Source organism: Tachypleus tridentatus, chromosome 1 (assembly GCF_004210375.1).
Source record: "Tachypleus tridentatus isolate NWPU-2018 chromosome 1, ASM421037v1, whole genome shotgun sequence".
Taxonomy (NCBI): Eukaryota; Metazoa; Arthropoda; class Merostomata; order Xiphosura; family Limulidae; genus Tachypleus; species Tachypleus tridentatus.
Window position 1 is genome coordinate 129,412,496 of NC_134825.1, and position 15,355 is coordinate 129,427,850.

The 15,355-nt window shown below is 35.4% G+C and overlaps 1 protein-coding gene across 19 annotated transcripts in view; it reads left to right on the plus strand.

The window, feature by feature from the left end:
- LOC143223520 (plexin-A2-like) overlaps window positions 1-15,355 on the plus strand; it is a 224,718-nt gene that overhangs the window by 123,295 nt on the left and 86,068 nt on the right. For 10 of the 19 annotated variants that reach the window (XM_076451680.1, XM_076451671.1, XM_076451689.1 and 7 more), the window contains one exon: window positions 12,937-14,130. The exons of 1 other annotated variant lie outside the window; for it this stretch is intronic. In XM_076451680.1, the coding sequence (XP_076307795.1) occupies window positions 12,961-14,130 (1,170 nt within the window). In that variant the 5' untranslated portion in view covers window positions 12,937-12,960. Of the gene's footprint in view, window positions 1-9,014; window positions 9,183-12,237; window positions 12,767-12,936; window positions 14,131-15,355 lie in introns of those variants that run through there. 8 more of the 19 variants (XM_076451711.1, XM_076451729.1, XM_076451633.1 and 5 more) reach the window with 3 other exon arrangements.

The following is a 15,355-nucleotide window of genomic DNA, read 5'->3' on the forward strand; positions in this document are numbered from 1 at the left end:
TGTCTTTGACTGCAGCACGCCTTGTACGGCCGAGTAGACGGTATGGATAAAACAAATAGATCTGTTTTTACTCCTTGTTAGTGTATGTTGTACGTCTCTTCATACTCCATTTAAAATATGTATGCCTTCTAAGTTTAGACAGTTACCAAGACAACGAAGTTGATTATATACACCGATAAAAGGAGCAGGGTCAGCTGTAGTTATATTTGATAGTAACGTATGATCTCTTCCCCCCTCCCTCTCTCTTCAAGTGTAACAGACCCTTTTGGTATGGATTTTGTATATTTGGTTCACAGTGATGTACTGATTTGTGATAACGATCTGTGCAACATGATAAATTTGGCGGCACCTTTCGAGTAGACGCACTGTGCGAATGTATTGCTCGTACGATATCCTCGGTACAGCTCTGGTTGGCACTTGTTTATATATGTTTGTGTGAAACCAAACAGACAATTGGTCACCGAACTTCCCCATGACCATGACCTTTGAACGAGAGTGGGGAGTACCCATTGAAAATCTTAACAGCATTTAATTAGAGGACGCTTTAATATTTCTTACAGCGCTTAACTGTATATTACATGAGAAACCAGAAGGTTCAAAGGTTAAGTAATACGTTAGAACAGTGGTTCCCAACTTTTTTTATGCTCTGCACCCCTAAAAAAATTTAATATGTTCTCGCACCCATCACAGTAATTATTTATTTAAGAATAAAGGTGAAGGTGGCCAAAACAAATGTTATCTCGCACCTCTGGTTGGGAACCACTGCGTTAGAAGCTCAACTCTTTATGCTGAATGACTAACTGGGACGTTCAAAGATCGAATGCAGTTGAAACTCTTTAGTCCGGCATTCTGTAGTGTGGCAGTTGCCGTGGTCCAGCACATTTTGAATCTGCCGCCAATAGTGTGCAAATGGGCCGCCAGGGTGGCGCTGTCAGCAGCGCCAGGTTTGTTTACATCTGAAGTCGAGTGTTAGAAGTTAAAACCCATATTGAATTGGATAACTACTGTCAAACAATAACAGAGTGCCTTCAGAAAGCAGCCAAGAAAACAATACCAAAACAACACCGTAAAACAACAAATAACACATGGAAACCCAATACCGACATAATTACGCTAATCAAAAAACGAAGACAATTAAGAAGACAGTTCATGATAACAAGAGACAGAGAAACAAAAACGCAAATAAACAGTATAAGAAATCACATCAGAACACAAAACAACAAAAGCAAGAAAAATAGGATAACTTCTACTCAAAACAGGATGATAAAACTGACCCGAAAAAATTCTGGACACACCTTAAAAGACTCACCAATGATAATACAGCTGTAAAGAAATATCCTGCACTTAAACACAATAATACAATAGCACACAAGTAAAGAAAACGCCGAAGCTTTCAAAGCTCAACTTTAAAATACATTTAAAACTTATTCTGATCCAGATATGAATACATATTTCTACAATAAAGTCACCAACCATATACTAAACAATACAAAACAATTTGAACCAATTTTCCCAATGAGCATATCTGAGACAAATACAAGATACATCACAAACTATGAAAACTACGAAGACACGATACTAACGAAAGAAATATCACTACAAGAACTTATTGAAGCAATAAAAAACACAAAAAACAAATCTCCAGGTGAAGATGAAGTACAAGCCATCCTTCTAAAAACGGGCACTCCGAAATTGTTTGACCACCTAAAAAAACCTTTTAATCTATCCCTATCCTCAGAATACATCCCAGTTTCTTGGAAGCTCACTAATATATTAATGTTCCATAAGGAAGGAAAGCCAGCAAATAAACCTAATAGCTACCGACCAATCAGCCTGACCAGCTGTATAGGCAAAATTCTCGAAAGAATAATCAGTAATAGACTCTCCACATTCTTGGAGATAACATCAAAATTACCAGAAGAACAAAGGGATTCAGGAAATTCAGACAACAGATCATTTAATCAAATTAACCGAAACCATAATAAACAGCTTCAATAGAAAAGAATGTACTGTCGCTTGCTTCCTTGATATCGATAAAGCATTCGATCCTGTATAACACGATGGTCTAGGTTCCGAATGAATGAAATGGAACTACCGCGTGGAATTATTCGCTGGCTATCTAACATTTTGGAAAATAGAAAATGTAGAGTGAATGTAGAGGGCACCTTTTCCGAGTACTTGACTCCAGAAGCTGGTGTCCCTCAGGGAGGGGTGGTTAGCTCTGTACTCTTCATCATGTATGTAAACAATATGCCATTGAAGGATCCTAATCATGGATTCTTTTCACGGTTCGCTGATGATGTGTTAGTCTGGAAAAGTGCCGCAACATCAACAATAGCGGCCACAAACATCCAACCACAACTAAATAGAATAAGTGAATACTGTCAAAAATATAGAATAAAAATGAACACAGCAAAAACATAACTTGTAGTCTTTACGAAATTGGCAAAACACAAAAAACTACAGCCAGAAATATATATGAATGGCACGCTACTTCAGACTGCCACATCGGCAAACTTTTAGGCCTAGCCTATGATTCAAAATTAACTTGGATTTACCATGTAAATGAAATTAAAAACAAAGTCTGGTGAAGAACCAACTATGCTAGGAGCCTATCTGGCAAGAACAGTGGAGCATCTGCAGACAACATACTAAAAATTTACAAAACCTATTTTAGATCGGTAATATACTACGCGGCTCCAGACTGTAAACGACAAAATAATTAAAACCAAACTACAAACAATCTAAAATACACTCCTCACAACAGCAAGAACTACATAATCGCAATTCATACACAAATATTCGAACATACCAACCGTACCAGATAGACTCCTACATAGTACAATAACGTACTTCGATAAAAATTGGATGAAAAACGAATTACTATGCGAACTAGGTAGGTACTTCATACATGATGAAGTTAGTCCTAAACATCTCTCCTCGGTCAATATATATTTTAAACATAAAATAAATAAATAAATAAATATATAATAAAAATGTATTTATATATGTACATATAATGAATTTAAAAAAAAGTGCCACCAACAAACTTGACATCTTGCTGATAGGGCAAAATAATACCCATATATGTATCACAATACATGGACATTGTCCTGAAAAGGGTCGGAGAAATATTCAGTTCAATCTGACCCAAAAATGAAGTAACACTATCAGTATCAAATACTGCAAGACCACATAACTACGGGAAAGAGGAAGAGGTCAAAGAGAACCTGACCTTCCAGGGTACGAGCATATCATATCCAAACACCGAGAGAGAGAGGTTTTAGTTGTGCACTTCTGTTTTAGTTTATATATTGCTTATAATTTAAACCTAGATTCTCTTCCAAGAAATCAAAAGTTGTGGAGGGTGATGCTGTTGCTATTTTAAGCTTTATTCTACTTTTTATGACGTAGCAATAAGTATATAGAGCATTCTGGCAAGCTTATGTTTACATAAGGTGTTCTTAGGGGGCATATTCTCTGGTGCGGTATTTTCTGTAATTCGGCACTTCTCAGGTCCCAGGTGCTGGACTAAAGAGTTTTAACAGTAATGTCTGCCTCTCAGCCTGGTTTTACCTAGATTTATTGTGTATATGTATTTTTTAAACTTTGTTTATAAGATTATTAAACCTGTCCTTGTACGTGATTGTTTTTCAGAATTATTGTTGATTCCTCCCAAATCTTACAGTAATGAATGCTCCTTATGAAAATGTACGCTTTTCTCTTTCTGTAGTCTAACGAATAATTTCGTTGTATACTGTATAATCACGCAATCACACGACAACATGAGATGCTAGAGAAAGGTTGAGAACAATAGCTGCTGTTTATTAACACTTATTTTCAATGAGCACGAGTGGGGAATAATTACTCGCATACAGGAACTCACGTAGTTTATTTCCTGTTTCTAACCTTATCGCTGGAGTTTGCGGTCACAGCTACATTCCGTTTGTGGATTAATCAAAACTTTCTCAAACCTGGCTCTGGCTGTTCTTGATAAGCTCTATTGTGTAATTGACTGCATTGGAACGGAAAGTGATTGACGTATGAAACTTGTGCACGTAATGTCATTGTCACGTGCAAACAGGCTTATCCTGTATTTTACACGGTTGTTTCAGCGTGAATTGATGTATTATCATAGTTAAATATACGAGAAAGAGAGAAACAAGAAAAAGTTTGATTTCTTGAAATGAAAAATTGGTAGAAATAATGTCAAACAATATTGATACGTCACTTTTGTTTGCTTAGTATTTGAAACGTCGCAATAAGTTTTCGTCAAGAAAGATTCCATTGTTCTTTGTTTCATGGCGTATTGTAAGCTTTTTTGTATTAAAGAAATCTCAAGGCCATTGCGACAGTTGATAAGTCCGTTGTCGTCCACCTCAAGCGCTTCGTTTAAAAGTTACTACGTTGGTTATTGAAACTGTTATATTACTAATTAACAAAGTATACCAATTATTCTTTCGCGTGTGTTTTGGATTGTTTTTAACGGACTGTCAGAAAGTTAAGTTTTGGAGATCAAATCTGGATCTATAGAATATGTAAAACGCTTATGGTGTTTTGGATGCATTTTTAATTGCGATATTCTTATGTTCAAGTGATTGTACTATCAGCCAATGAACAGGTTCACCAGAGAGAGAGAGAGAGAGAGAGAGAGAGAGAAATAGAGACCCTTTCTCGGCGTTACCGATTGATTTGAAGGTAATTAGACTGAGATGAGCGGGTTAATGGGGCCATTATTTGTTCTACCCATGAACGATATGCGTCCCTGGCTTTCATTTCGCTGAGAATGGTTGACATAAAACTGTGTTAATCTAGCATACAACTGAACCCATTAATGCATTTAATGCAACAAAAACGTAATTGAACAGGGGCATTGTTATCGCTGAGGCCAAGCACGTTGAAGTTGATATATAAGTGTTAAGATTTTTTGTAAATTTCTAATTGTTTTAATGTGACCTGGATGAGTGCTCATTTTACAAAGACTATTTGCGTGCTTTTCCTTAATAGTCAGATAGAAGTAATTGTGTCTTCTGTAAGTGAGTGAGATGCCATTGAATTACCAAACTTAATTTTGATTTGGTAAATACACACGTTTTGGAATACTGAGTCACAATGACAAAATCAAATTTAATATAAGACTGTACAAGGTCTTTTGCCTACATGACATGCACAGATAACATTATACAGTAAAATCTGTCTAAGCCGGAAACCTGCACAAGCCGGAAATATCAAAATTTTGCAGTATTATCTCGAGATTTCTCTTTTAAAAGGCCCTCTATATGGCGGAACCTGCATAACGCAGACGGAAAACTTTCACCTACCTCATCTATCAACAAGTAGAATTAGAACCTGAGTAAGGCGGAAAAAAGGTTTTTGATTAAATATTAGTTTCTTATTTAATTAACAATTTCTTCAAATGTTAATAAATTCTCGGACATTTTTTTACAGTAAGTATTGGTTAAATATATTCTGTTCTTTTTTCTGCCGTCATTGTTTTTGCAGTTAAATTAGATTCATGATTTGTAGACATATATTTGTCTTTTAAGTGCAAAATTCTACTCTTTAAATAATTCTCACGAAAAAATAAATTTCTGTCTTCCCTAACTTTAAAATTTAAGGAAAATTTATTTAATACCCCCATTAAAAAAAAACTATTATATATGCATGTAACCTTTTAATGAATTTAGCGTTAGGGTCAAATTATTCGTCATTACAATTCAAAAGATATTGCAAATTCAGACGAAACAGCTTTGTTTCTCAGAGCTCTTCCCAATAAAATGTTGCGGATTAAAGGAGAAAAGTGTTCCGGAGGTCGCTATTCGAATGAACGATTGACTGTACTTTTGGTCGGATTTACTGATGGGAAAACGAGAGAAAGTATGGGTAATAGGCAAAAGTGAAAATCCGTGCTGTTTCAAAAGTTTAAGGAAGAATCAACTTCCTGTGGAATGGAAAGCGAATAATAAAGTGTGGATGACAAGTGCTATATTCGAGGACTTCTTGAACAAATTAAAGAAAAGAATGGAACAAGAAAACAGAAATATTATACTTTTCCTAGATAATGCAACTTGTCACCCAAAAGTTCAACTTTGAAATGTTTGTTTAGTCTTTCTACCTCCATGTAAAACATCAGTTCTACAGCCACGTGTTAATGAAATTATGCAGTTTATAAAATTGAAATATAGAAAATTGATGTTTCAGCATATTATTGTAAACATGAACAACTGTAAGAGAGCATCAGAAATGACCGTGAAAATTAACATGTTAGACGCAATTTCATTTTTAAATCATTCAGTCAAATGTGTAAAAGATGAATGCGTAATAAAGTGCTCTCGAAACTGTGGATTTATTCTTGATAATGGCGGTGATTGTGGAGAAGTTGTTTGTTATAACGATTCTAGTGAAATCCAAACTCTGAGAAGATTGATGCAGATGATTCTGTGAATGTTCACAAGAATGTTTTAACAGAAGCTGATGAAATTGATTTAAAATCTGTAATATAATCGCAAGATGGTAACAGTGTGAGAGATTCAGAAGATGAACAAAACTGAAAAGATAGTGAGAAAATAGAAATTCCTACTTCATCGCAAGTGTTATGTTATATTAACGCTATCAAATTGTATGGGAAAATGAACTTCGTGAAAAAGCCGTAGAATTGGCGTTCTCTTTTAACCACATGAGAAAGCTCATTAAAAAAACGAAACAGCTGAAATTGGACACTTTCTTCAATTAAATTTTATTAAGATTTTGTGTACTTGTGTATATTTTGAATGTCTGTTTTTGTTCTTATTCTAATAAATATAGCATAAACAGTATAAAAACTTTATTCACAAAGTCTTACTTCCCTTGAGTCGAGCAAGTATAACGTTCTGCTCAAAAGTTGTATATAATTAAGAAAATACATATTCACTATGTATAGGCTGGAAATTTTACTCCGTCTCGTGCGATTCCGCGTTAGAAAGGTTTTACTCTGCCATGTTACCCAGGCTTATATATTATGTTTTAACTGCTTTAGAATGCCCTTGAATATGATAGTTGAGACGCGTTTAACTACTTTATGTTGTCTATAAATAAAGCAAATAATTGTAATATGGTGATGACTTATTACTCCACTGTGATGTATATCGAAAAACAAAACTACAAAATTCTGTTAAAGACTTAAATATTATAACCCACGCAAACTAATGGGTTGACTACATCGTCTTCGGCGAACCTTTTATATAACAATAAAAATAACTGAAGATACGAGGATTGTTAATGAGCTAGATGTACTTCCGCAGATTCCCTGAAAGTTTTCTGTTTAAGGAGTAAATAACACTAAAATTAAGGGTAACAGTATTTATGTATTATTTTCTTTTCAAGTTCATGTATCATGTTGTGTTGTAGCCTTTTACGTGGATATTTCCTCTCGTGATTCATGCACAAAAGTACAAATTGCATTGTTAAGCGTCCCTTGTGTAACCTCGCTTTAGTGTCTGTTGACTGATTGACAGACGACACTCTACTGTATGATGGTGTAAGTGGTTAAAACGGATGACCCCTTCAGGCGGCTTTCGGTTCCTTTTTCTAGAAAATTGGGTTCTGTCATTTACATATTATTTTCTCTCCCTCTCTCGCCATATGTACGTACACGTCCCCAATTGTTCGTCCTTCAATATACAGATTAACCAAGTTTAGGATGTGTGATAGAACTTAGAAGCTCAGTAATAAAACATACATAAACTGCGTGCGAAAAACGATACAGTAACTGAAGTGTTGTTAATGTAAGTTAAAAGGTTCTAGCCAGTTTTATTAGTTATGAAATACAACTGACGAAGTAAGCTTTGTGTTGATGCAGGCATTACCTGTATGCATTGTACCTGTTATTGTTGCTGCAGTACTTACAGTTCCAAAACAACAACAAAGGATAAATCCATAGCCCAAACTACTTAAATCGCAAGTTATTATGTCATTAATATACAACGTGCAAGCGCTAGAAATCTAGAACCAGTTTATGAAATTGTAGGTTGGTGACCGAGTCATTTTAATGACACGTTTTAGGCCTCATTCAGGTTATTAATTTGTTATATTATTTTTTGGTATCTAATATAAAATTGTGTAAACCAGTTGACTTGATTTTCCTTTCACCCTTGGGTCTGGCGTGGCTCAGTGGTTAACATTCTTGAGCAGTGAAGCCGGAGATAAATGATTCCGCTATAAGAGCTACTGTCAAATTCCATATTTTTTGACAAGAGTAGCCAAAGAGACTACTAGTTGAAAATTGCGAACAAATGTTTGTAGATAGTCAGCCGTTGTCTAGCTTTTTTGGAAATTTCTAAAACATTCTACATTATATAAAGTACAAACAGTTTCTTACACATACAATCAACACAATTAAGTAATTTTACTGAAATAACTTTTTTATATCTGATGCCTCTCTTTCCCACGAGCAATGAACATTCCCGAAAAATTATCCGAGAAGTTCACGAGTGTGAATCGAATCCCACCGCTATTGGTGAACATTTCTTGAAAATGTTTTGACAAACTCTCTTGTGTAATTAGAGCCCCTCAAATGTGTCATGTGCGTACCTTGTATTGCAGTATAGATATATTGAACGTAGTTTTAATGAAGCATGAGTTCATGTTGCAGTGACGTCGTGTGTCTAATTTTCCGTTACATCGGATGAAAACATAACACATACGTACTTTCCTTCTTGGGTAGTGTGTGTGTGTGTGTTAAGTAATGGTTTTATTCATGGTGCGATTGAATTATTGTTAATGTGTATGATGTGGTTTTCTAGCTATGTAGTTATCCTCATTGATGTAACGTTGCGAGTTATTTATTATAAGCGCTATTCTTAGCTTTTTGACGCACAACTATTGAAGTTATGGTACATTTACAAGACCACAAACCGCCATTCTTGTGTGATGTAAGACTTCCCCAAGCCCCCATCATCTCTTTCTGCTTGCCTAAGTTGTTAGTTCCACAACCTTCCCTGCCAGTTTAATTAGCACTTATTGATTTATTTACGTAGACGTTGATGCTGTGGAATACACGTGGACTTGTTCCATCGTTGGATGGTGGCATCATGCAAGCTATGCTTGATTGTTCCCTATAACTTCGCATCTCTCCACCTACTCAAAGTACATAGGTCTGTGAAAACCACGGAAAAGAATATTTGTTCACAACACCAACAGCACAGGTATCCTATTTTATAAGAGGACTCTTTTCTTTATTTATTTATTTCTTTTTTTATAGTTTTGCACACATTTTGAGTGAAACAGAGAATAATGAATATAAAATTTTACGAAGCAAAAATGACCTTTCTGTTGAAATTACAGCATACAACTTAACCCTATGACACTGTTGTTATCATGATTATGACTTTTATGTAGAGTAGGATAGTAAACTGATAAACGATGATTCATAAGCACAGTGGAAAATATTTTATGTAGAGAACATTCTACATTTATTAGCAGAACACTGATCTGATTTCTTCAGGTACCGTTGTTCTGTTTAAACGTGTGTTGTCTACATAAAATATTTTTCATTGTGCTTATGAGTCGTTGTTTGTCAGTTCACTATTGTATTAGCTTAATGTACTTCGGTACACAAGTACAGAATGGATCTTTTTTTTCGAAGGGTTGCGTAACGTCGAAATTTGTGTTTCCCGTAAGTACAAATAATAATTCGTGAAATAATAAACTTCTGTAAAAGGTTTTCCTTAAAACAGGAAGGATTAAATAAATTAAACGTTTCGTTATGTTAACAAGACTACGTGATTAATTTTGTGTGAGAATAGCTACACATAACTGACGCTGTTTTATTTATTTTAACGTTCATGAACAGTAGAAATGTCATGAACCTCCGAGAACTCGTAATGAGTGTGCAATAATTTTGAAACTAATTTCAGTGCTATCTATGTAGTTGTTTGCCTTCATGTTGCCCGTTAGCACAGATACCTTTCATTTTAATAGGAATTTAAATGCTAATTGCAGTACCTTAGTAATATTGAGCAATTCCACATTAACAGTCTATCCCTCATCGCAGACCCTTGGAAACCTTTAGCAGAAACTCTATTCCAGTTCTGTATTTCATCTCAAAATGCAGTCACACGGGACAAAGTTTAGGAAGCGTTGATGTATCTTGTGTCGATTTCAGTTCTTTATTCCGTCTGAAAATGATGTCGCACAGGAAAAAACATTTAGGAAGCGTTTATGTATTTTGTGTCGTTTCCAGTTCTTTATTTCGTCAGGATTATACTTTCCACATTGTAAGTTCAATATTGTATTATCAGGGAACGTGATATTATGTAAATGTAAAACTTTTGTATATAATATTTACTATGATGCAAACATATAGTGTTAAAATATATTGTAAGGTTTTAAAGTCTTAACTTGTATACAGACAGTTACATCAATACATTATTTTATATCTTAATACCCTCGCTGCCGAATAATAAATTAAGTATTAAAAAAATCAACTTTCGAGAGGTGCCAAGTGGCAGTCACAGTGTCCCGAACTCGTATGTTTGGCTTTAAAAAATAATTGTGTGTGACCCACCGGTGTATCAAGCGGTTCATAACTAAAAGTTGGTTGTGACCGGTGGAGCACATGGCAGTAAACATTATTATAAGATATATTAATTTTATCAAAATATTGCGTTTATAACGAATATAGATGTATCGAAATAATGATTAGAGGACCCCTAGACGTTATTAGGTTTATAAGGGAAATTAAAACCAAAAAACAGTCACAGTATAACTGACACATTATATAGTTTTGTCTCGGAACACAGGTATATATAATCATTTCGAGTTATATGAAGCACTACTGTATAGTTTTAAAAATTACGTAGCCCAGTTATGCTTAATAATTTTAAATCAAAACGTGTGTAAACTGTGTTAAAATTTTAACACTGTGTTAAACGTAGCCTAGTGGTTAGCTTTCCGAGCTTGAGCTCTGGAGGTTCATAGTTCGAGCCCGTGATGGTTCATCCACTTCCAGTTTTGGGTGCTTTTGAAACATTATGTAGTCAATCGAATTTCTTGGTCGAAAATCGTAAAGTAGACGGTGGTAATGCTGTTCAGAAATTCTAAATTAAGGATGACTATGCCTGAAACGTGGACCATCTTAAATGGACCTTATAACATGCATCGAAAGTAGCACCTCGATTTGGTAGCTTTTGCAAATAATGAAAGTTTTAGGTGAAAACAATTTCACAAAATTGATGAAAGAAAAAAAATTAAAATATATGTAAGATTCTTCTCATTTCTTTTTCAAATTTGTTTTTAAGATGTAAATCGAAATTCATTGTTTCACATTTTATTGTGACGTTAGTTATCGGATAATGGTTTAAAGTTGAAAATAACGCAAACAAATTAGTATTTATGAGGATGCTTAGGTTTAGACAAATATGGAAATTATGTGTACACTGAAATACGTAAGTATTGTAACAGTAACATAGCTATTAAATACCCTTCGGATTAAAAGCGATTTAATTCATTTGTAACGTATATTGTAGTTTTGGTTACAGTATTCCTGAGGTACAATGTGAGCTTTATGATAACGTATGCTTGTATAATAAGCAAGTATAGCCAAGTGATTAGTATAATACTGAAACAAGTGAATACATGATTTATTTTTGAACGTAAGGTGGTGTATTACTGATGTATTAAAAAGCCTTTAAAATTGTTAAGTGGATTATTAAAGAATTGGCTTCATTGCGCTGTCGTTATTCACGTATGAATTCCAATATATTTTGTGACAACAAATCTGATACAGCACTATATGATTCTTAGTAAACTGAAAAATTAAGAGATAATTATCAAAGTAACAAAAATGTATTTCGTAGTTTTACCGTTTTTAGCTAGTTTCAAGAATTTGAAATTACAATCTACTGATTGCGTTTAGCCTAGCGCAGGGAAACCGTTGCATTATATTCGCACCTCCTCGATATGACGTAAAGAAACAAAAGCAACAGTGCCAAACACAACCTGGCTTGCTGTGGTAATGTCATTGCACGAAACTACGTGAGATGGAGTTGTTCCTAGAACAACCTAAGTTAAATGCCAATCATTACAATATGTTCATTTTTTTTTTATTCGAACTTTATTATATCTTGTAAGTAATGAAATATCGCTGCTTTACCAAGTCGAAGCTTAAAGCCCTATTTTACTGGAATTATTCAAGCTGACTTTTTTTCTAGCGCCTTCAGAGAATACCTACTGCTCGAGTTCTGTTTCGGAGGCGACCGACCATCAGTGTGACGGGCCTTTAGGGAACAATCACCAAGCTAATCCATTTTCGCCACTCAAGTGATTTCTTCAATTCTAATTGTATAGACTTCTGTCTCCTGCCGCCGGGGGGCGCCTAGTAATGGGATCGTGTTCCTAGCACACCGTCACGTGCAGTCTTGTCTCCCAGCAACAAGTATTTGGATGAAGCGTGGATACTGTCCAGGAGCGATAAAATGTGCCGCTGTATAAAACCTACACTGACTACAATTCAGTTACACAATTACAAGGCTGAATGTTGTAATGTGTACAGTATTAATAATTACAGAAAGGCCAATTCTATGCAGAATGGAGAAAGTATTTAATTGACATAAAAATTATAACAAGAAAGTTCACTTGGTCAGCCAATGGTCAGGTGAATTATCGGAATTGTATTAAATGTTGCTGTGACGCAGGAATATAAAGGTTTTGAAAGCGTCGATTGTTAAGAAGCCACAAACTTTTCTAGTGATTGGAAAATACCAAATCTGTTTGGAACAATTTAGCTTTGGTATATAAAAAAGTTTGAAAATTTTCTACTTTATAAATGTCTGAAGAAAATGGTTTATTAAAATATTAGAACACAAAATGGTGGTTCCTCTGCAACCATAGATCTTGAAGATTTGTTTTAAGTTACTTTTTCTCAGATTTGTAATAATTATTTTTGTTTTTCTTTCGTAGAGGCCCAACTAAAGATCAACAGTCATGAGGAAACGGGAAAGACGTTGGATAGGAAGGTTCCCTCGGCACTGTTGTTGGTTGCTTCTGATACTGTGGATATCAACATCAATGGCCCAGGGAGGATTTGTAAATACTAGTTACCCAGTTTTTGACAGGCAGAATTTTCCAGGTGAAACATTCGAACACCTGGTTGTCAACACGTATACGGGATTTGTTTATGTAGGTGGAGTTAACATGATCTATCAATTGACTCCGAAGCTAATCTTGAAAAATACGGCCGTCATGGGACCAAAAGAGGATAGCTCTTACTGTCCCGTAACCCGTGTGTGTCCTCAAGTGGAAAAAAAGCCCACGGATTACCACAACAAAGCCCTTGTTATTGACTATGAACAAAGTAGGTTAATAGCTTGTGGAAGCCTTTTTCAAGGGGTATGCACAGAACATCACTTAGAGAACGTTACAGATTACGATACTCCAGCCAATGAGTCGGTTGTAGCGAACAACGGTACAGCATCGACTGTAGTCTTCATTGCTAAGGGACCGACAAAAACTTTCCGTAGAACGACCAATGTTCTCTATGTCGGTGTGACCTACACTGGAAATGGACCTTACCGCTCAGATGTACCAATGGTCAGTAGTCGTAGTCTGGATACAGAAACAATGTTCACTATCGCCGAATCGAAAGTAACCACCGGGACTAAAGTGTCCGTAAACAGTCTTGCTAGGTCCATCTACCCTATCACCTATATATACGGGTTTGAAAATAAGGGTTTCTCGTATTTTGTAACGGTACAAAAGAAGAACACAGACAGGCCCTACCCGTTCCTATCCAAACTCGTTCGAATCTGTCAAAACGATCCACACTACTACTCGTATACTGAGATCCCACTTGTCTGCCGCTCAAACGATGGCACAGATTACAATCTCGCTCAAGCTGCCTTCGTAGGCCAACCAGGCTCTGACTTAGCCGTTTCGTTAGGAATCACCGCCCAGGATAAGGTGCTCTTCACAGTGTTTTCCAAATCCAAAGACGAAGCAGACATTTATAACAAACCATCCATGAACTCGGCCCTGTGTGTGTATGCTCTGTCCGCTGTCCACCGGAAGTTCATTCAGAACATCCAAAAGTGTTTCAATGGTAAAGGAGACAGAGGACTAGACTTCATTAACCCTAGTCAACCGTGCCAACATACTGTAAGCTGTTATTTCTTACATTAAGAATTTAGACTTTGTTAACTCTAATCACCTTGCGAAGTCGTTATTTTTACATAATTATTTAGGCCTAAAATATTGCTAACAATGAGAGCATCCAGTTTGTAAATCAGTGCAATCTAACTGTGTAAAAGACATGGTTAGCAGGTAATAATTTGTTGAGAAACAGTGTTTTATATATGGACGTCCTATTGTTGAAACGGGTAAGTAAGACGAGATTTCAACACACTAACCTGACAAAGATATATACACACACACACACACACACACACACACACACACACACACACGTTAGTATATCGAAACGTCGTCCTCACTTTTCCATTTAAACAGTTGGCTACTCACATATAAAACAATGTCAACAATGCGTTATTATTATTATGTATGTAAGTTCGTTATATTGCTAATAGTAATTATTGAGCTGTTTTTAACACTGATCTATGAATGTAGCTTGATTTAATCAGAGGTTAAACAATTCTCGCTATTTCTATGTGAAAATTTAAAGTTAATCAAGCTCTCATGAACAATAAAGTCGTTTGTTTTTGTTGTTGTTCTAATGATGATTGTGTAAATAGTATTTCTCATATTAAGCCATCCCCGTCACACCAAATATGCTCGCCCTTTCAGCTGTGGGGCGTTGTAAAGTTTTGTTTAACCCCACTATTCATTGGTAAAACAATAGTCCAAGATTTGGCGGTGGGTGGTACAGATGTTCTTCGTGTAAATCTGCGTGAATCTCAAGAACTTCGTGTAGAGGATAGTAGAATAAAACTTAGCTATACCAATGCAGATTCTGTTTTATCAATATGATAATAGTTTTGTGAATTCAACTGACGTTGCCGCATTGCAGAAAGAAATATAAATGCTTATTTTCAGTGTGTTTGATGCAATTGTAAGTTGAGACTTCAGTTCACATTTACTTAGTATTTTGTGACGTTTGATGAACATATAGGATTAATAATGTAGTGATCATCTTACCTGGCAAAGCATTTTAATGGTTTTTTTTGTTGCTGTTTTTAGAACATTATATAGGTAGCGTTTTTCTGTCACATTTGCATCTTTGTGTTTCAGGTATTTTTATACTGAAGCTGTACATTTATATTGACCATGTGTTTTTTTGTTTTGTTTTTTACTTTATCCGTATCTAACTGTGGTCAGTATATTGTCTTTTGAAAGGAGGATTTGCTCTATTTAACAAAATGACACA